Source organism: Salmo salar, chromosome ssa07 (assembly GCF_905237065.1).
Source record: "Salmo salar chromosome ssa07, Ssal_v3.1, whole genome shotgun sequence".
Taxonomy (NCBI): domain Eukaryota; kingdom Metazoa; phylum Chordata; class Actinopteri; order Salmoniformes; family Salmonidae; genus Salmo; species Salmo salar.
The window spans coordinates 7630141-7651964 of record NC_059448.1 but is presented as its reverse complement, the minus strand read 5'-3'; the positions used below and the strand labels follow the sequence as shown (position 1 = coordinate 7651964).

The window sequence follows — 21824 nt, the reverse complement described above, 5'->3', positions numbered from 1 at the left end:
ATCTGGTCGTAAGTACATCTTATACAATCAACGTCCCAAACATTATTCAAATTCCTGACGCCAAAATTTCAATTTTCTGATATTGACGAGGTTGCAAGACATTTATTAGTAAAAATTCTGCATTTATTGAAAATAACCTGGAAGCAAAAGAGGGACAGAAAAGAAACAACTGAGGCGGCGGGCGAAAATAAACATCCACTGTGTTTTTCCACCTCAGAGAGAAGTCATGCTTTCTGGAGAAGGTACTGTGATCCACATTGTGTGCTTTCTGGAGAAGGTACTGTGATCCACATTGTGTGCTGTCTGGAGAAGGTACTGTGATCCACATTGTGTGATGTGGCTGGAGAAGGTACTGTGATCCACATTGTGTGCTGTGGCTGGAGAAGGTACTGTGATCCACATTGTGTGCTGTGGCTGGAGAAGGTACTGTGATCCACATTGTGTGCTGTGGCTGGAGAAGGTACTGTGATCCACATTGTGTGCTGTGGCTGGAGAAGGTACTGTGATCCACATTGTGTGCTGTGGCTGGAGAAGGTACTGTGATCCACATTGTGTGCTGTGGCTGGAGAAGGTACTGTGATCCACATTGTGTGCTGTGGCTGGAGAAGGTACTGTGATCCACATTGTGTGCTGTGGCTGGAGAAGGTACTGTGATCCACATTGTGTGCTGTGGCTGGAGAAGGTACTGTGATCCACATTGTGTGCTGTGGCTGGAGAAGGTACTGTGATCCACATTGTGTGCTGTGGCTGGAGAAGGTACTGTGATCCACATTGTGTGCTGTGGCTGGAGAAGGTACTGTGATCCACATTGTGTGCTGTGGCTGGAGAAGGTACTGTGATCCACATTGTGTGCTGTGGCTGGAGAAGGTACTGTGATCCACATTGTGTGCTGTGCTGGAGAAGGAACTGTGATCCACATTGTGTGCTGTGCTGGAGAAGGTACTGTGATCCACATTGTGTGCTGTGGCTGGAGAAGGTACTGTGATCCACATTGTGTGCTGTGGCTGGAGAAGGTACTGTGATCCACATTGTGTGCTGTGGCTGGAGAAGGTACTGTGATCCACATTGTGTGCTGTGGCAGGAGAAGGTACTATGATCCACATTGTGTGCTGTGCTGGAGAAGGAACTGTGATCCACATTGTGTGATGTGGCTGGAGAAGGTACTGTGATCCACATTGTGTGCTGTGGCTGGAGAAGGTACTGTGATCCACATTGTGTGCTGTGGCTGGAGAAGGTACTGTGATCCACATTGTTTGCTGTGGCTGGAGAAGGTACTGTGATCCACATTGTGTGCTGTGGCTGGAGAAGGTACTGTGATCCACATTGTGTGCTGTGCTGGAGAAGGTACTGTGATCCACATTGTGTGCTGTGGCTGGAGAAGGTACTGTGATCCACATTGTGTGCTGTGGCTGGAGAAGGTACTGTGATCCACATTGTTTGCTGTGCTGGAGAAGGTACTGTGATCCACATTGTGTGCTGTGGCTGGAGAAGGTACTGTGATCCACATTGTGTGCTGTGGCTGGAGAAGGTACTGTGATCCACATTGTGTGCTGTGCTGGAGAAGGAACTGTGATCCACATTGTGTGATGTGGCTGGAGAAGGTACTGTGATCCACATTGTGTGCTGTGGCTGGAGAAGGTACTGTGATCCACATTGTGTGCTGTGCTGGAGAAGGTACTGTGATCCACATTGTGTGCTGTGGCTGGAGAAGGTACTGTGATCCACATTGTGTGCTGTGGCTGGAGAAGGTACTGTGATCCACATTGTGTGCTGTGCTGGAGAAGGTACTGTGATCCACATTGTGTGCTGTGGCTGGAGAAGGTACTGTGATCCACATTGTGTGCTGTGCTGGAGAAGGTACTGTGATCCACATTGTGTGCTGTGGCTGGAGAAGGTACTGTGATCCACATTGTGTGCTGTGCTGGAGAAGGTACTGTGATCCACATTGTGTGCTGTGCTGGAGAAGGTACTGTGATCCACATTGTGTGCTGTGGCTGGAGAAGGTACTGTGATCCACATTGTGTGCTGTGCTGGAGAAGGTACTGTGATCCACATTGTGTGCTGTGGCTGGAGAAGGTACTGTGATCCACATTGTGTGCTGTGCTGGAGAAGGTACTGTGATCCACATTGTGTGCTGTGGCTGGAGAAGGTACTGTGATCCACATTGTGTGCTGTGGCTGGAGAAGGTACTGTGATCCACATTGTGTGCTGTGGCTGGAGAAGGTACTGTGATCCACGTTGTTTGCTGTGCTGGAGAAGGTACTGTGATCCACATTGTGTGCTGTGGCTGGAGAAGGTACTGTGATCCACATTGTGTGCTGTGGCTGGAGAAGGTACTGTGATCCACATTGTGTGCTGTGCTGGAGAAGGTACTGTGATCCACATTGTGTGCTGTGCTGGAGAAGGTACTGTGATCCACATTGTGTGCTGTGGCTGGAGAAGGTACTGTGATCCACATTGTGTGCTGTGCTGGAGAAGGTACTGTGATCCACATTGTGTGCTGTGGCTGGAGAAGGTACTGTGATCCACATTGTGTGCTGTGCTGGAGAAGGTACTGTGATCCAAATTGTGTGCTGTGCTGGAGAAGGTACTGTGATCCACATTGTGTGCTGTGCTGGAGAAGGTACTGTGATCCACATTGTGTGCTGTGGCTGGAGAAGGTACTGTGATCCACATTGTGTGCTGTGCTGGAGAAGGTACTGTGATCCACATTGTGTGCTGTGGCTGGAGAAGGTACTGTGATCCACATTGTGTGCTGTGGCTGGAGAAGGTACTGTGATCCACATTGTGTGCTGTGGCTGGAGAAGGTACTGTGATCCACATTGTGTGCTGTGCTGGAGAAGGTACTGTGATCCACATTGTGTGCTGTGGCTGGAGAAGGTACTGTGATCCACATTGTGTGCTGTGCTGGAGAAGGTACTGTGATCCACATTGTGTGCTGTGCTGGAGAAGGTACTGTGATCCACATTGTGTGCTGTGGCTGGAGAAGGTACTGTGATCCACATTGTGTGCTGTGCTGGAGAAGGTACTGTGATCCACATTGTGTGCTGTGGCTGGAGAAGGTACTGTGATCCACATTGTGTGCTGTGCTGGAGAAGGTACTGTGATCCACATTGTGTGCTGTGGCTGGAGAAGGTACTGTGATCCACATTGTGTGCTGTGGCTGGAGAAGGTACTGTGATCCACATTGTGTGCTGTGGCTGGAGAAGGTACTGTGATCCACGTTGTTTGCTGTGCTGGAGAAGGTACTGTGATCCACATTGTGTGCTGTGGCTGGAGAAGGTACTGTGATCCACATTGTGTGCTGTGGCTGGAGAAGGTACTGTGATCCACATTGTGTGCTGTGCTGGAGAAGGTACTGTGATCCACATTGTGTGCTGTGCTGGAGAAGGTACTGTGATCCACATTGTGTGCTGTGGCTGGAGAAGGTACTGTGATCCACATTGTGTGCTGTGCTGGAGAAGGTACTGTGATCCACATTGTGTGCTGTGGCTGGAGAAGGTACTGTGATCCACATTGTGTGCTGTGCTGGAGAAGGTACTGTGATCCAAATTGTGTGCTGTGCTGGAGAAGGTACTGTGATCCACATTGTGTGCTGTGCTGGAGAAGGTACTGTGATCCACATTGTGTGCTGTGGCTGGAGAAGGTACTGTGATCCACATTGTGTGCTGTGCTGGAGAAGGTACTGTGATCCACATTGTGTGCTGTGGCTGGAGAAGGTACTGTGATCCACATTGTGTGCTGTGGCTGGAGAAGGTACTGTGATCCACATTGTGTGCTGTGCTGGAGAAGGAACTGTGATCCACATTGTGTGCTGTGGCTGGAGAAGGTACTGTGATCCACATTGTGTGATGCACCTCCGCTATGGAGCTCTTTGTCCCAGTAGATATCAGCACAGCAAAGTAACACGCACAATACATAGCAATCAAATGGGTCTCATGAAAAGGTATGCATGTGAAGCATGTACACACAGACACAGACACGCGAGCACACACACACACACACACACACACACACACACACACACACACACACACACACACACACACACACACACACACACACACACACCCACCCACCCACCCACCCACCCACCCACCAGGCCCTTTCAGTCACGGCACGTTGAAACTGAACACAATATACCCTGGCTTACATTGGAACCGTGACAAGTCAGGTTCGTTGAAGTTCAGGGTTTGGGTGTGTCCAGCTCACCCTCCCGTTACCACCTAATTCAATTTGGAGTCAATACAGAAACACTTGTCTTTGGTGCGTGACGGTGGCGAGCGGGGAATATGAGCTGGGAGGTGGCATTGGAAGGGAAGTGAAAATATACAGCACAGCCAGAGAACTGCTATGAAGAGCGGAAAAGGGCAGGGATGGAACACAGACAATAGAATGGAATGGCAGAAGGGATTCTGGAACTTTTGGGTGTTCCATGAGTGGAAACCTTTGTTATTGATGACGAGTCTCACTAACTAATATGACTAAAGCAGGGGGTATGACCTTACTTGTCAGCATTAGCAGGTACCCTTTTAACTACGCCCTCATGACGTTCTGTGTCCAAGGAAAACAAGCCAGTGTAATAAAGCCTATGATTACGTAATAGAGGTTAACGCTTTGCCACCCTTTCTATAGCATGCCGTTTGCTTATGACTGTTCTATGAAGTGTCTTTCGTAGGACCGTATAAAGTGATTGGCCTTCGGATTTGTATCTTGTTTGAAGTGTGACCCTTTAGCTTAGCTCTTGCCTTTGTTGAAAGTTGTTATTTGATCAACTGAGTTTTTTTTTCACATTCTCTGTGTAGGTTAGACATTTTCATTCTGTTGAGTTGCTGTCCTCGGTTTCACCTCACGTCTGTCTCTTCGGTTTCCTCCTAACCTGTGACTGATCGCATCTCACTACATCCTCAGCCAGGACAAACAGCCACTACAAATTAGCTCCTCTTGCTGTATGAGAGACATAAAGAGTATCACAGAGAAAATACTAAAGATAAAACAATTGCTAATGAAGAACAAACTTGTGTGAAACGCTGTTATCAGTCTAGGATTGGCTGAGCTGACTTGTGGAATTAATTTCTAATCAAGAGCGATTGAGCTAGAAACTTAAGGTCTTCGGCTGGATCAAATTCATGAATATATTTTTCAGGGTGTACGGGTGGCGACAGGGGACATCTTTTTCCACAGGAGAGCTCCAATTTCAAAGCATTTAATATGCAAGAAGCTTCCTATTAAATTCTGTTCTGAGGCAGGGAAAATTTAAAGACTTCTAAACTGCCGTCTGTATCGCAAAAGAAGATTTGAGGAATTGAATTAGCCAGCGAGTTTTATGAAAACTCACACTACTTGCCTGGGGTAGTCTACATCCAGCAACAGAGTTATGTAAAATAAAATAAATATCAGACTGAATTCTGGGTGTTTGAGGTAGAACTTGACATTGTTATTCCACTCTATGGTTCATTTGGAGAAACATGACAGAATTTACTCCAGCTGGAAGTTGCCTTTAGACATTGATCTAAGGTCAGTTTTGCATTTCTTCCAACTAATGATTAAGGTTAGGATTTGTAAAAGTCAAGTTGATTCTGGATCAGTGCCTAACAGGGAAACGTCTACCAAGAGACTGAAAATCCAAGAACAGGTTAGAAATGATGATAAAGTCAAATGTAATTTTTTTTTTACATACCTTACTCCTGAACATGTGCTAAGAGCTGCCCAGGAGTCCATGTGTCCTCTTACATGCCCGTGGTAGAAGCAGTGATCCTGTGATGATAGGAGAGAGAGAGAGAGAGAGAGAGAGAGAGAGAGAGAGAGAGAGAGAGAGAGAGAGAGAGAGAGAGAGAGAGAGAGAGAGAGAGAGAGAGAGAGAGAGAGAGAGAGAGAGAGAGAGAGAGAGAGAGAGAGAGAGAGAGAGAGAGTCAAACGTACTGTACTATACCATAATGTTTATATGGACACTAAATCCTATAAGCCTGCATCTTGTGATAAATGGATTCTGGGTATTGGCGCTGTGAAAAAAAAAGGTTCCTATAGATCCAATGTTTCATTAGTGACCAGCTGGTACACTGCAACACAACATGTCCTGGGTTTGGACAAATGGCTCTGTCTAAATCAGTAGAAATGTACAATACTCGCTCGATCCTTGATGTATTTCAGTAACTCAATGCTGGAGCTTCACTGTTGTTGCTCCAGGACGATCTTTACATGAGTGCTCGGAGAAAAAGATTAGCATCTTTTTACAAAGATTTTTTTTATGCTGACAACCCTTTTGTGAGGTATGTCAAACGTACTTCCAAGGGACAGGGCTACAGGCTGCGTCATTATGTACCGATTTAGGTCTGTTGAGTGCTATACAGAGAAGGCCGAATGCCTACTGATGCATTGGTCTTTTCCATGAAATCCAAACAATTAGCATTGTATGGAGAGTTCCAGTTGCCTTTGAGTCATGTTACCATAGCGACCTGAATATCACAAGCAAGGTTGGAATGCTTCTGGCGTAGAACATTACGTCGATGTCTGTGCGTTCAGTGAAATGGTGTATTTATCAAGCTAGATACTGTATGTGAGTCTGAATGCAACTCCATTTTGAATTGAGTTTTCCTGCACAGTGACGCAGCGTGTGCATCCTGTTGACCTTATGACCTGAGCTGGCTGTCCTGGAAATGATATCACAATGGTCAGGGACTTGATGTCACAATGGGCCACGAACGATGTCACAGAGCATTGTCCTCCGGTGTTGCTTTTGTGGCCCTGGGCCCTGGGCCGCAACACACCAACATCAAATTAATTTATTCGGAACAAGCTTATATTGTGCATAAATGACAATTCTTGGCTATTTAAAAGTCTTTGGTCTGCCCATCAGACTGTGAAATAAGCTAATCTATATGAACGTCAGAAGCGATGGGTACGCTCATGCATGGAGGACATACAAATCAATTGTCAGTGAAAACGCTCCCTGCCAGTCTAAGAGCCTCGTGTCTGTCTCACCACATGATGTCGATGGAGGAAAGCCAAGCCTACACACAACATGTTACCCACAATGCCTCTGCCATGTTTCAGGCATGTGTAACAAAGTGGCATGCCACCTGGGAAGGTGTCTACTGTAAATAAAGACCTCAGAACCGCAGGATCTCATCAACATGCACCTACAAGCAACACAGAGGTTCCTTTTATATGAAGATTTTCAGGTTGCTACTTGGGCAGAAACAGAACAGAAAAATATGTTGTTGTTGTTTTGATTTTTCTTTTTAACCTTTAGAACGAGCGAACGTTCTGGGAGAGAAAAGAAAACCTTCACGGAAATTGGTTGGCAATTTTACTGCTCTGTAGAGGGTGTCTCGGTGTATACCACGAACAGCAAGACTCATAGATTCACTCTTGTTTTCTGTCCGTGTGTGTGTCTGTGTGTGTGTGTGTGTGTGTGTGTGTTATAAAAACGTTTCTTTCCATCGCCATCACAGTGTCATGACACTTTTGTTCTTCGTTTACATCGTATCGCCATTTAGAGAATGTTGTCAGAACTTTTGTCAGAACTCTTCAACACCGCTACTAACAAGGCCAATAAAACACCACGCTGCCCTTTCCAACCAATCTCATTTACATACGGCTCCAAATCGACTCTAAATGGCTGTCAAATTATGTAATTACCAACGCAGCCACTTGTGCCTCACTTTAAATATTGTCCAACTGTCTGGAAATAACATTGCATCAGTAGGAAGCTGAATGCGCATCAACAATTTCACCTAACTCCATAGACTCTGATTAAAAACACTTTTATCCAGTGTAATCTCTTAAATCCAGTTTCGTCTCTTTTATTCAGTTTCATCTCTGCAGTCATATCATGAAGTCATATAGTAGAAGTAAGCTTCTGATTCTAACGAGGACTAAAGCTAGGAACAGGTAAGTCATGGAGGGAATCTCCCACTCTTCTACTCCACAGGCTTCTAGTCTGTCACAGCTGTAAAGGATTCACAGATTATTATCTGTGAATTATCTTCAGTTCACATTGATATTTAACCCCCCCCCCCCAGCTGACACTGACTGGACTGGAATGTGTTATCTTGGTTTCTGTGGTCCGAGGAGGGGTTAGGGTTTACCGTTTGGGTTGGAGTGGTCTGGAGGTTAGGTTTAGGGTTAACCCATAACAGTTAACCTACACCACGACCACAGTCAATTATATCTGGGTCACTGGTGGAAAAGACCCAGGTCACGTGACAGGGTAGATAGATGTTTCGGTTCCTCTTCCTGTTGAATGTTCTAGACTCTAGAGACACATGTTTTCTTTTAAAGAGCCGGATGCTTAATTATAAAGCATACAGCCATTCACGGCCCACACTCATCTCCACACATCCTCTGACATTGGGTTGTCTTTGGGTTGATAGACAGAAATAACCCGACAGGAATACGGGTAATTCTGGAGTTCTGAGAATGAGAGATGTAGATTTCATCGGCTATTCATGTGTTGTTAATTTATAGCCTCTTTTAGTGTTTCCCTGAATACTTAATTGAATGACTTGTGGGTAGATATATTCTCATGCTTGGTCATGTGAGAGAGAAAATCAATGTTGTCCTTGTTGTCCACACACACATGTAGTGTGTGTGTGTGTGTGTGTGTGTGTGTGTGTGTGTGTGTGTGTGTGTGTGTGTGTGTGTGTGTGGGTGTGTGTGTGTGTCTTTGAATGTGCATCAATGCTTCCTTGTTTCTGTGTGAATGTGCTTCTGTCTGTGCATGTGCCTCAGAGTGTGTGTGTGTGTATGTGATATGTGTGTATGTGTGTGTGGTGTGTTTGTGTTGTGATATGTGGTGTGTGTGTGTGTTGTGATGTGTGTGTGTGTGGTGTGTGTGTTGTAATGTGTGTGTGTGTGTGTTGTGATATGTGTGTGTGTGTGTGTTGTGATGTGGTGTGTGTGTTGTGATGTGTGTGTGTGTGGTGTGTGTGTTGTGATGTGTGTGTGTGTGGTGTGTGTGTTGTAATGTGTGTGTGTGTGGTGTGTGTGTTGTGATGTGTGTGTGTGGTGTGTGTGTTGTAATGTGTGTGTGTGTGTGGTGTGTTGTAATGTGTGTGTGTGTGTGTGTGTTTGTGTTGTGTGTGTGTGTGTGTGTGTGTGTGTGTGTGTGTGTGTGTGTGTGTGTGTGTGTGTGTGGTGTTTGTGTTGTGATGTGTGTGTGGTGTTTGTGTTGTGATGTGTGTGTGTGTGTGGTGTTTGTGTTGTGATGTGTGTGTGTGTGTGTGTGTTGTGATGTGTGTGTGTTGTGATGTGCGTGTGCGTGTGCGTGTGGTTGTGATGTGTGTGTGTGTGTGTGTGTGTGTGTGTGTGTGTGTGTGTGTGTGGTGTTTGTGATGTGTGTGTGTGTGTGTATGTGTGTGTGTGTGTGTGTGTGTGGTGTTTGTGATGTGTGTGTGTGTGTGTGTGTGTGTGTGTGTGTGTGTGTGTGTGTGTGTGTGTGTGTGTGTGTGTGTGTGTGTGTGTGTGTGTGTGTGTGGTGTGTCTGCGGTGTGCGTGCGTGTTTGATTCCTGAGTTGAAAGTTAAAAGGTACTGTGTGTCTCTCCACTCCAGCTGAAGCAGGCAGATCCATGTTAGTGAGGTTCTGAACGAGCAGCTTGCAATCTTTCACACTGTCAACATATCCTTTCATATCCCGCGTTCCAGACACTGACTGGCTGACAACCGTGTAAACGAGACGAGCCATCGTCCTCGTTCAAATCAAATCAAAGTTTATTTGTCACGTCTAACCAATAGTGCAAAAAAGCATGTTGAAAAGGTTTCCTAAACCTGAGCTGTTTATCAAAACAACCGAAGGAACGATCATTTACATTTTAGTCATTTAGCAGACGCTCTTATCCAGAGCGACTTATGCATTCATTTCATTTCATGGATTTTTTTTGTTTTTGTACTGTCCCCCCGTGAGAATCGAACCCACAACCCTGGCGTTGCACACACCATGCTGGCGTTGCAAACACCATGCTCTACCAACTGAGCCACAGGGAAGCCTGATGATGCTAAAAGACTGAACATATTCCGTAGAATAACTCATCATAAACAATAACTCGTAAAGATTAATCTCAGAAACTTGGCAGAACCCACAATAGGTCCAAAGCCTACATACAAACCTGAAATGTGTTCAACTGTAACAATTTCCTCAGAAATGTCCATACGGAGAAATGGACCAATAAGAGCTGTGTTTATATTTCAAGGTAAAAAGTAGAGAGGGGTGAATCAGGGGGTAGAGTAGACACATAGGAGGTTAAAACCTTGACGCTGATTTGTTAAGTGCATATGTGTGGTACAATCTACAGCAATCTATTTACAACTTGTCTGGGAAAGAGACTCATTCTAAATCCATCAGCATAGTTTGACAGACTCCTCCTGTGTGTGTGTGTGTGTGTGTGTGTGTGTGTGTGTGTGTGTGTGTGTGTGTGTGTGTGTGTGTGTGTTTTGTGTGTGTGTGTGTGTGTGTGTGTGTGTGTGTGTGTGTGTGTGTGTGTGTGTGTGTGTGTGTGTGTTCACGTTTGTGCGCGTGCCTGTGTGTACACTCCCTGTGGAAGTGTGTGTGTGTGTGTGTGTGTGTGTGTGTGCCTGTGTGTACACTCCCTGTGGAAGTGTGTGTGTGTGTGTGTGTGTGTGTGTGTGTGTGTGTGTGTGTGTGTGTGTGTGTGTGTGTGTGTGTGTGTGTGTGTGTGTGTGTGTGTGTGTGTGCGCGCGTGCCTGTGTGTACGAGTGTACACTCCCTGTGGAAGTGTGTGTGTGTGAGTGCGCGTGCCTGTGTGTACGAGTGTACACTCCCTGTGGAAGTGTGTGTGTTTTCTGCTGTGCCTGAAACATCATGTGATACTGTTTTCTGCTGTGCCTGAAACATCATGTGATGGAGGTCTGAGAATCCAGCAGGCTGAGTAGTGATAGGCATGAGGGTCAGGGGGGAGAACCGGGAGAGAGAAAGAGAGAAAACAGAGCTCGAAAAGAAAGAGAGAGAAGAGAGAAGAGAGAGAAGAGAGAGAGAGAGATGTGAATGATCTGAGCGACAAGGAAGAAGGGCCTTCTATGCCATCAAAAGGAACATAAAATTCAACATACCAATTAGGATCTGGCTAAAAATACTTGAATCAGTTCTAGAACCCATTGCCCTTTAAGGTTGTGAGGTCTGCGGTCCGCTCACCAACCAAGAATTCACAAAATGCGACAAACAACAAATTGAGACTCTGCATGCAGAATTCTGCAAAAACATCCTCTGTGTACAACGTAAAACACCAAATAATGCATGCAGAGCAGAATTAGGCCGGTACCCACTAATTATCAAAATCCTGAAAAGAGCCGTTAAATTGTACAACCACCTAAAAGGAAGCGATTCCCAAACCTTCCATAACAAAGCCATCACCTACAGAGAATGAACATGAAGAGTCCCTTAAGCAAGCTGGTCCTGGGGCTCTGTTCACAAACACAAACACACCCCACAGAGCCCCAGGACAGCAACACAATTAGACTCAACCAAATCATGATAAAACAAAAAGATAATTACTTGACACATTAGAAAGAAGGGAGTGGGGAGAGAGTGGAGGAGGAGTGGGGAAGGAGGAGGAGTGGGGGAGAGAGTGGAGGAGGAGGAGGAGGAGTGGGGGAGAGAGTGGAGGAGGAGGAGTTCGGGGAGAGAGTGGGGGAGGAGGAGTTCGGGGAGAGAGTGGGGGAGGAGGAGGAGGAGTGTGGAGGATTGGGGGGAGTGGAGGAGGTGTGGGGAGGAGGAGTGGGATAGAGACTTACACTGTAATTGGTGGCCACAGTTACAGGCTGCCCATCCTCACTGTAGTGGGTTTCTGTGAAGTCTGGGCCCAGGAGCTCCCTGAGAGAGAGAGAGAGAGAGAGAGACGAGAGAGCGAGAGAGCGAGAGAGTTAGTGACAGCAGTCTAGCATCACATAAACAGTCCTATTCAACTTCCACTCCATATGTACAACATTTCAGCTATAGACATTCTAAGAACATGGCCATGAGATTCAATGACAATAGTTTCTGTTCAACCCTCTCCAGAGCTCCATTTGAGTCCCCTTCCTTAACCTATACGAGGGAAAACTTCATTTTCTTGTCTATTCCCTCCTTTTGAAGAAAGGCCATCATCTATCTGCTATCGCCAACGTTTGATTCAGGAAGAAAATAAAGTATCAGCACAATCTACAAGGATGAGAGAGAAAGAGAGAGAGGGACAGAGCGAGAGAAAGAGAGAAAATGAGCGAGAGAGACAGAGAAAGAAAGAGAGAGATAGAAAAAATATATATATAGAGAGAGAGAGTGGGGGGGGAGCAAGAAAGAGGGAGCGAGAGAGAGAGAGACAGAGACAGAGACCGAGATGGGGAAAGAGATAGATACAGCGAGGGAAGAAAAGAAAGTATCAGCACAATCTACGAGGATGAGAGAGAGCGAGACACAGAGAGAGAGAGAGAGACAGAGAGAGGCAGAGATACAGAGAGAGAGAGACAGACAGACACAGAGAGAGAGAGAGAGAGAGAGAGAGAGAGAGAGAGAGAGAGAGAGAGAGAGACAGACAGACAGACAGACAGACAGACAGACAGACAGACAGACAGACAGACAGACAGACAGACAGACAGACAGACAGACAGACAGACAGACAGACAGACAGACGGAGAGACAGACAGAGAGAGCGAGAGACAGCGAGAGAGAGAGAGACAGAGAGAGAGAGCGAGTGGGGAGAGAGCGAGAGAGAGAGAGAGACAGAGAGAGAGAGAGCAAGTGGGGAGAGAGAGAGAGAGAGAGAGAGACAGAGAGACAGAGAAAGAGAGAGCGAGAGAGCGATAGAGACCGAGAAAGAGATAGATGCAACAAGGCTGATGTTAATCATTCCATCAGAATCTTAACCCCCAATATCCAGCTGTCAATCTTGCTTCTGAAAAGTCTTTCACAACATTAATAAATTGTCAACACTGACAAATGGTTTGATGAAAAATGCAAAAACCTAAAAAAGGAATTGAGGAACCTATCCAACCAAAAACATAGAGACCCAGAAAACCTGAGTCTACGCCTTCACTCTGGTGAATCACTAAAACAATACAGAAATACACAACGGAAAAAGAAGGAACAGCACGTCAGAAATCAGCTCAATGAAAATGAAGAATCCATAGACTCTAACCCCTTCTGGGAAGAGTTATCTTTCCAAATCTTTTTGGCTCTATAACAAAGAACAAAAAACAAACAGCAAAAATATATACATGATCATTTACAAATCTTAGAATCAGCTATTAAAGACTACCAGAACCCACTGGATTCTCCAATTACATTGAATGAACTATAGGACAAAATACAAACCCTCCAACCCAAAAAGGCCTGTGGTGTTGATGGAATCCTAAATGAAATGATCAAATATACAGACCACAAATTCCAATTGGCTATACTTAAACTCTGGCATCTTCTCCAATATTTGGAACCGAGGACTAATCACCCCAATCCACAAAACTGGAGACAAATTTGACCCCAATAACTACCAGGGTATATCTGTCAATAGCAACCTTGGGAAAATCCTCTGCATTATCATTAAAAGCAGACTCGTACATTTCCTCAGCGATAACAATGTACTGAGCAAATGTCAAATTGGCTTTTTACCAAATTACCGTACGACAGACCACGTATTCACTCTGCCCACCTTAATTGACAAACAAACAAACCAAAACAAAGGCAAAGTCTTCACATGCTTTGTTGATTTCAAAAAAGCTTTTGACTCAATTTGGAATGAGGATCTGCTATATAAATTGATAGAAAGTGGTGTTGGGGGAAAAACACACAACATTATAAAATCCATGTACACAAACAACAAGTGTGCAGTTAAAATTGGCAAAAAACACACATTTCTTTCCACCGGGCCGGGGGGTGAGACAGGGATGCAGCTTAAGCCACACCCTCTTCAACATATATATCAATGAATTGTTAATTCAATTGAATTTATTTCAGCTTTTATTTCTTTCATCACATTCCCAGTGGGTCAGAAGTTTACATACACTCAATTAGTATTTGGTAGCATTGCCTTTAAATTGTTTAACTTCAAACATTTCAGGTAGCCTTCCACAAGCTTCCAACAGTAAGTTGGGTGAATTTTGGCCCATTCCTCCTGACAGAGCTGGTGTAACTGAGTCAGGCTTGCAGGCATCCTTGCTTGCGCACGCTTTTTCAGTTCGGCCCTCAAGCCATTTTGCCACAAATTTGGAAGTATGCTTGGGCTCATTGTCCATTTGGAAGACCCATTTGCGACCAAGCTTTAACTTCCTGACTGATGTCTTGAGATGTTGCTTCAATATATCCACATAATTTTCCTACCTCATGATGCAATCTATTTTGTGAAGTGCACCAGTCCCACCTGCAGCAAAGCACCCCAACAACATGATGCTACCACCCCCATGCTTCACGGTTGGGATGGTGTTCTTCGGCTTGCAAGCGTCCCCCTTTTTCCTCCAAACATAATGATGGTCATTATGGCCAAACAGTTCTATTTTTGTTTCATCAGACTAGAGGAAATGTATCCAAAAAGTATGATCTTTGTCCCCATGTGCAGTTGCAAACCCTAGTCTGGCTTTTTATGGCGGTTTTGGAGCAGTGGCTTCTTCCTTGCTGAGTGGCCTTTCAGGTTATGTCGATATGGGACTCGTTTTGCTGTGGATATAGATACTTTTGTACCTGCTTCCTCCAGCATCTTCACAAGGTCCTTTGCTGTTGTTCTGGGATTGATTTGCACTTTTTGCACCAAATTACGTTCATCTCTAGGAGACAGAATGCGTCTCCTTCCTGAGCGATATGACGGCTGCGTGGTCCCATGGTGTTTATACTTGCGTACCATTGTTTGTACAGATGAACGTGGTTCCTTCAAGCGTTTGGAAATTGCTCACAAGGATGAACCAGACTTGTGGAGGTCTATAATTCTTTTTCTGGGGTCTTGGCTGATTTCTTTTGATTTTCCCATGATGTCAAGCAAAGAGGCACTAAGTCTAAATGAAGACCTTGAAATACATCCACAGGTACACCTCCAATTGACTCAAATGATGTCAATTAGCCTATCAGAAGCTTCTAAAGCCATGACATCATTTTCTGGAATTTTCCAAGCTGTCAACTTAGTGTATGTAAACTTGTGACCCACTGAAATTGTGACACAGTGAATCATAAGTGAAATAATCTTTCTGTAAACAATTGTTTGACAAATAACTTGTGTCATGCACAAAGTAGATGTCTTAACCGACTTGCCAAAACTATAGTTTGTTAACAAGACATTTGTGGAGTGGTTGAAAAACGAGTTTTAATGACTCCAACCAAAGTGTATGTAAACTTCTGGGAAAACAGACAAAGAAAAGGAGAGAGTTTATCATTCCATCATTCCATTATTCCAACATTCCATTATTCCATCATTCCATCATTCCATTATTCCATTATACCATCATTCCATTGCTCCGAAAGAAAGGTCACCCCACAACAAAGGTGCATGGATCTGTTTGGGTCCACTGGAGAGATAGGTGACATTTGCCATGTTTCACCACAAAAGATCGTAATGTCAAATGCTAGGATATTCCAGCACAAATGCCTTATGTATTGATAGTGCTGTAGACATCCAGAGTCCCAGATCTGTTTGGACATGTCTTGCCAACTCCTAGGTCATAGTCACGCCACTGAATGTCATTGCGCATGACAATGAGGCTAGACCTAGGAGTTAGGCAAGACAGCACAAACAAATCTGGGAATCAGGCTAGGATTCCCATGCTTGTAGTCCGTGTATTTGGCAGTAACAGTGATACGATACCGCTCCTTGCACAGGGACGTGCGAGCCGATACAGGCGGCGTGAAAATGATGATCTCAATCTCCATGTTATCCTGGAGGTCCTGTTGTATTATTCATCAGTGAGACTTTGGTTCCTAATGAAACATAATCTCCCTCTCTCTCTCTCTTTCTTTCTCTATATCTTTTTCTCCCTCTCTCTCTCTCTCTTTCCTTTTTTACTCCCCCTTTTCTCTCCCTCTCTTTTACAACGGCATAATTTGATCCTCTGTCACGCCTTGGCCATAGACAGGGTTTTGTTCTCTATTTTGGTTAGGCCAGGGTGTGACTAGGGTGGGCATTCTATGTCCTTTTTTTCTATGTTTTGGTATTTCTTTGTTTTGGCCGGTATGTTTCTCAATCAGGGACAGCTGTCTATCGTTGTCTCTGATTGGGAACCATACTTAGGTAGCCTTTTCCCACAGGGTTGGTGTGGGTAGTTGTTTTCTGTGTGTTCACCTGACAGAGCTGTTGCGTTTTGTTCCACTTTGTTTTTTTGTTTCAGTGTTCAAGTTATAATAAACATCATGAACACGTACCACGCTGCGCTTTGGTCTACTCCTTCTTCCACAGACAACCGTTAAAGAACTACCCACCACCAACGGACCAAGCAGCGTGGCATGGAGGAGCAGAGGGTTCAGGACTCCTGGACTTGGGAGGAGATTTAGGACGGAAAGGGACCCTGGAGACAGGCTAGGGAATATCGGCGCCCGAAGGAGGAGCTGGAGGAAGCTAAGAGGGAACGACGGAGGTATGAAGCATTATATCCTCCATTTCAGGAGGTGAAGAGGCAGCCCCAAATACTTTTGGGGGGGGGCACACGGGGAGATTGGCGGAGTCAGGCGATAGACCTGAGCCAACTCCCCGTGCTTACCGGAAGCAGCATGGTACTGGTCAGGCACCGTGTTATGCAGTGAAGCGCACGGTGTCTCCAGTACGTGCTCATAGCCCGGTGCGCTATAGGCCAGCCCCCCCGCAAGTGCCATGCGAGAGTGGGCATCGAGCCAGGGCGGATTGTGCCAGCTCAGCGCGTCTGGTCTCCAGTGCGCCGTTTCGGCCCAGGGTATCCTGCGCCGGCTCTGCATACTGTGTCTACGGGGCGCTGGGAGGGCTCAGTTCATCCTATGCCTGCGCTCCGCCCGTGCCGGGCGAAAGTGGGCATTCAGCCTGGAAGAGTGGTGTCAAGCCTACGCACCAGATCTCCAGTGCTCCCCCACAGCGCGGTGTATCCTGTGCCTCCTCCACAGACCAGGCCTCCAGTAGGTCTCCCCAGCCAGGGGAGTCCTGTGCCTGCTCCCAGAGCCAGGCCTCCTGCATGTCTCCCCAGCCTGGTGAATCCTGTGCCTGCTCCCAGAGCCAGGCCTCCAGCATGTCTCCCCAGCCTGGTGAGTCCTGTGCCTGACCCCTGTCCCGAGCTGCCAGAGTCGCCCGCCTGTCCGGAGCTGCCAGAGTCGCCCGCCTGTCCGGAGAGGCCAGAGTCGCCCGCCTGTCCGGGGCCCGCTGCGAGGGTCCCCAGTCCGGGGTCGGCGGCGAGGGTCCCCACTCCAGAGGTGCCACCTAAGTGGGCCAAGCCTAAAGTGGAGCGGGGTCCACGTCCCGCACCAGAGCCGCCGCCGTAAAGAAGGCCCACCCGGACCCTCCCCTTTAGAGTCAGGTTTTGCGGCCGGAGTCCGCACCTTTGGGGGGGAGGTACTGTCACGCCCTAGCCATAGAGAGGGTTTTGTTCTCTATTTTGGTTAGGCCAGGGTGTGACTAGGGTGGGCATTCTATGTCCTTTTTTCTATGTTTTGGTATTTCTTTGTTTTGCCGGGTATGGTTCTCAATCAGGGACAGCTGTCTATCGCTGTCTCTGATTGGGAACCATACTTAGGTAGCCTTTTCCCACAGGGTTGGTGTGGGTAGTTGTTTTCTGTGTGTTCACCTGACAGAGCTGTTGCGTTTTGTTCCACTTAGTTTTTTTGTTTCAGTGTTCAAGTTATAATAAACATCATGAACACGTACCACGCTGCGTTTGGTCTACTCCTTCTTCCACAGATGACCGTTACATCCTCAATAAAGAAAGAAGAGATGTTTTTTTTACAGTCCGTACTACGTAGTCCATAGTCCGCAGTCCGTAGTCCATAGTCCGCAATCCGTAGCCCGTAGTTAGCTCAAGTTAATTCTTGGGTATTAAAGAAGAGTGGCAAGCGTACTGATAACACGTTGATGTCACGTTGGGTGCTGTTGCTGTGGTTTATATCCTGATGAGGAGAGTTTTGTTGATTACCTACTGGGTACAGACGTCACTTCAACGTCTATTCCACCTTGGTTCAATATATTTTCATTGAAATGACGTGTAAACAACGTTGATTCAACAATTGTGTGACTAGTGGGTACTTTCCCCTATGTTAACCGTTAAAGGCTTTTAAAGAAAGAGAGGGAGGGAGAGATGAAGAGAGACAGAGGGGAGAGAGATGAAGAGAGAGAGATAGGATAGAGAAAGAGAGAGATGGAGAGAGGATAGAGAGACCGAGAGAGAGGATAGAGAGAGAGTGAGAAAGAGATTGAGAGAGAGAAAGAGAGAGAAAGAGAGAGGGAGAGAGATGAAGAGAGACAGAGGGGGGAGAGATGAAGAGAGAGAGAGATAGGAGAGAGATGGAGAGAGGATAGAGAGACAGAGTGAGGATAGAGAGAGAGTGAGAAAGAGAAAGAGATTGAGAGAGAGAAAGAGAAAGAAAGAGAGAGAGAGAGAGAGAGAGAGAGAGAGAGAGAGAGAGAGAGAGAGATGAAAATACCAGGAAAATATCAGACTTGACAGACATAGGAAGGCTTGACATGACATTTCTAACAGACAACCTGAACAGCTCAGCTGCTCTGAGACAAGATTAGAGTAAATAACATTTGCTGACTTTCAGCGACCTTTAGATTGGACCGATGGAAGTCAACACAGCGTTAACATTTAATCTACGTTCTGAAATGTTGACATCGAATAGAATAGAGCTGCTTAATGCTACATCGACAAACTCATTTTTCACTGAGGAGGAAGACATTCTGTGGAGAGTGAGGAAAAAGAGTTTGCTCTTTTTGTCCCGATGTGATGTGACTAGACTAGAAATCATAAATCATTTCTAGGATGATCCTTTTTGTGAAATCTAGGCTCTGGAACAATTGACTTCTTGGCATTTGTGTGAGAGAGATGTGAACAGGAATGGACCTTTCCCAAACTGCATGGTGGGGTGTTGAATTATGTTTTAGTTTTTGGCTTGCCACTGTCTTCAATCAAAAACAGGTCCTCAGGAAATAGCCACACTCTGGGTTTTTTTTGGAGACACTCATAGAGTAACTGAGAAACAGAGGCTTAAAGAGAGAGAAGAAAACCCAACCCTGTGCTGTGTGTGAGTTACCCCTTTTCAGGGTCAGGGAAAGATCTGCAAATAAGCTACGGAAGAAGAAGAGGCCCATCTCTCTCCATACCCTCATTATACCCTCATTACACTGTTAAGAACAGAAAATCCTTGCAGAACCATCAGTAAACTCTGTTTCTCGTTTTGGGAAGCCACGGGCACTCATCAAAAGTTAAAAAACGTCCATTGAAGGATCAAAGACATTGTGGAACGTAGTGAAAATCTCCCATTATTTTCTCAGCATAACTATATGTCCGCGTATTTACCAGATCTGCCACTCCCCTTGTTGCTAACTGGGTACATTTCATCGAACGCCAATGGTGATTCAACACCAATGTGCTAGGAGCTTACTTCTCTCTTAGTAGTAGTTCATTAACAAAGATAGTAGCTAGAACATTTCCTTTGTAACCACTGTGTGGAATAATAACACAAATCACCATATGGTGTTATCACTACGAGGATCAGTGCCACCAGCATGGGGCTGGAATTAGAAGACAAATTCTAAGAAATAAATTAATGAGTATTTTGGTGAGAAAAACAAGTTTGAAAGAAAGACAGAGAGAGAGAGAGAGAGAGAGAGACAAAGAGAGAGAGAGACAAAGAGAAAGAGAGAGAGAGAGAGAGCGAGACAAAGAAAGAGAGAGAGAGAGACAAAGAGAGAGAGAGTGAGACAAAGAGAGAGAGAGTGAGACAAAGAGAGAGAGAGACAAAGAGAGAGAGAGGGAGAGAGAGGAGAGAGAGAGAGTGGGAGAGAGAGAGAGAGAGCAGCTTTGGTAGGCTGATATAATTTGCTTTAATGAGCGGGCCTAGAATGAGCTGCTGGACACAGGCGTTTCTGTGTGTGTGCGCATGTGCACACTTGTTATTGCTTATTTTGCATGTGTGTGCGTACGTGTGTGCGTGTGTGTGTGTGTGTGTGTGTGTGTGTGTGTGTGTGTGTGTGTGTGTGTGTGTGTGTGTGTGTGTGTGTGTGTGTCTGACAGCCTGTGTGAGTGTGTGCTTCTGTGTGATCTCTCCCTTGGTTACTGACGGTTAGTCCAGCAGCTGGGAGGATTCTGACAGAGAGAGAGAAGAGAAGGAGAGAGGGAGATCAGAGGGAGAGATGGAGCAGAGAGGAGAGCTGGGTCCCTGGCTGTCAGAGGTCATTCCGACATCAGGAGGGGGACATTGTTTATGAGATGCCATGCCGTGGCAAAGCACTCTGGGCGGGGGGGAGAATCGCAGGTGTAGGTGGTATGGCACAAATAGTGTGCAGGTCACATAGGGTCACTGCTGGTGTTGTGAGGAGTTTTGTGAATCCCTCTCAGACAGATCACTCATACACAATGTAGCAGTTCATATTGAGGACTTAGGAGACATTCAGAAGCTACAGGAAAGGGTGAACCCAGCTGTCATCAACAGGGTGCACAAAGGGACTCATCATTCAACAACCTTGTATTTATGTGGTGGAGTTTTGGAATTACTAGCAGACAGACAGACTAAGCTTTCAGAGACCACATTCCAATAAACAAACAGTCGAACCCATCAGTCAACAGGGTGTACAAAATACTCTTTTCATGTATTTTATGTGGTGAGGAGTTTTGGTATTATTCGCAGATAAGACCACAATTCAACAAACCAAAAGGTGAACCCAAAGCCCAGCGGTCAAACCGTCAACAACATTATGTGGATATGAATCATCGTTAGGAAACATATTGTATTACCCGCTGGTTGAATAGCAGAATTAGAGTTACCATTCAGCGTTGAAAACAGTATTAATTCAAGAGGAGGAACTGAGCTAAACAATATGACAGTGTCTTCGACTTAGTGCCATCCTGACTATCACATGCACACAATTAACAGATGAGGAGGGCTCGAGGCGTGAACACTCGCTCAAACCACTGCCTATGGAGGTACAAAATACATCCATATTGATTTGGAGGCTCTAAGAATATCTGTTTCCAAATAAATGTGTGTACAAGATTTAAATGAGATTTGAATGAGATTTGAATGAGATTTTCAAAAAATGTATTTACAGCTCTTTGAACGGTTTCATAAATAAAAAAAAACTTCTGCCAAGAGGAAACCCCATTTACACAGGATGTGAGGCGGGGGGGGGGTTGACAGTTGTGACCTCAAATCACCCTTGATGTGTGAAAACCAACAGATAGCAGTGATGAGACGTTAAACGCTTTTCAGAGCAAAACAACTTAGGTTTGCAGGAAACGCTTTGAAGTAAACGTTCGGTTGGGGCGTGGATCAAGTTTTTCTATCTGAGAAAATGTAATGTGGTTGAAAATGTACCCTTCCCTTAACTACAAAATTACAGGGGATTTACGAGGTACTAAGTAATTGTAATATGTTCTGTCAAGTAAGGACTAAAAGTACACCTCGTTCACAGATCATTTTGTACGGTAAATACAAGGTACTTACTTTATGAAATAAGCAAAACAGAACATTACAACAACAAAATATTGAGTATATAACTGGACTTCCTAGAAGTAAATCATTGACCTTGTAATAAATTGTCTGCACACACACAATCCACTTCACCGGCGCTGCAGTGTCTGGAGGATCTGGAGAGAGTTTGAAGGAGCTGAATCTGGTTACACTAGTCCTGTTGTTTTTTTATTCTTTCTGTTGAAAGTCTTCCTCCTGCACTTTTCTGTGTCA

The 21824-nt window shown here is 45.5% G+C and overlaps 1 protein-coding gene across 2 annotated transcripts in view; it reads right to left on the bottom strand.

Moving 5' to 3' along the window:
• Window positions 1-21824, bottom strand: part of adam19a (ADAM metallopeptidase domain 19a) — a 246765-nt gene that overhangs the window by 112607 nt on the left and 112334 nt on the right. For both annotated transcript variants that reach the window (XM_045721474.1, XM_045721473.1), the window contains exons 4-5: window positions 11750-11828; window positions 5681-5757 (exon numbers count right to left, since the gene is read on the bottom strand). In XM_045721474.1, coding sequence (XP_045577430.1) covers window positions 5681-5757; window positions 11750-11828 — 156 coding nt within the window. The remainder of the gene's footprint in view (window positions 1-5680; window positions 5758-11749; window positions 11829-21824) is intronic.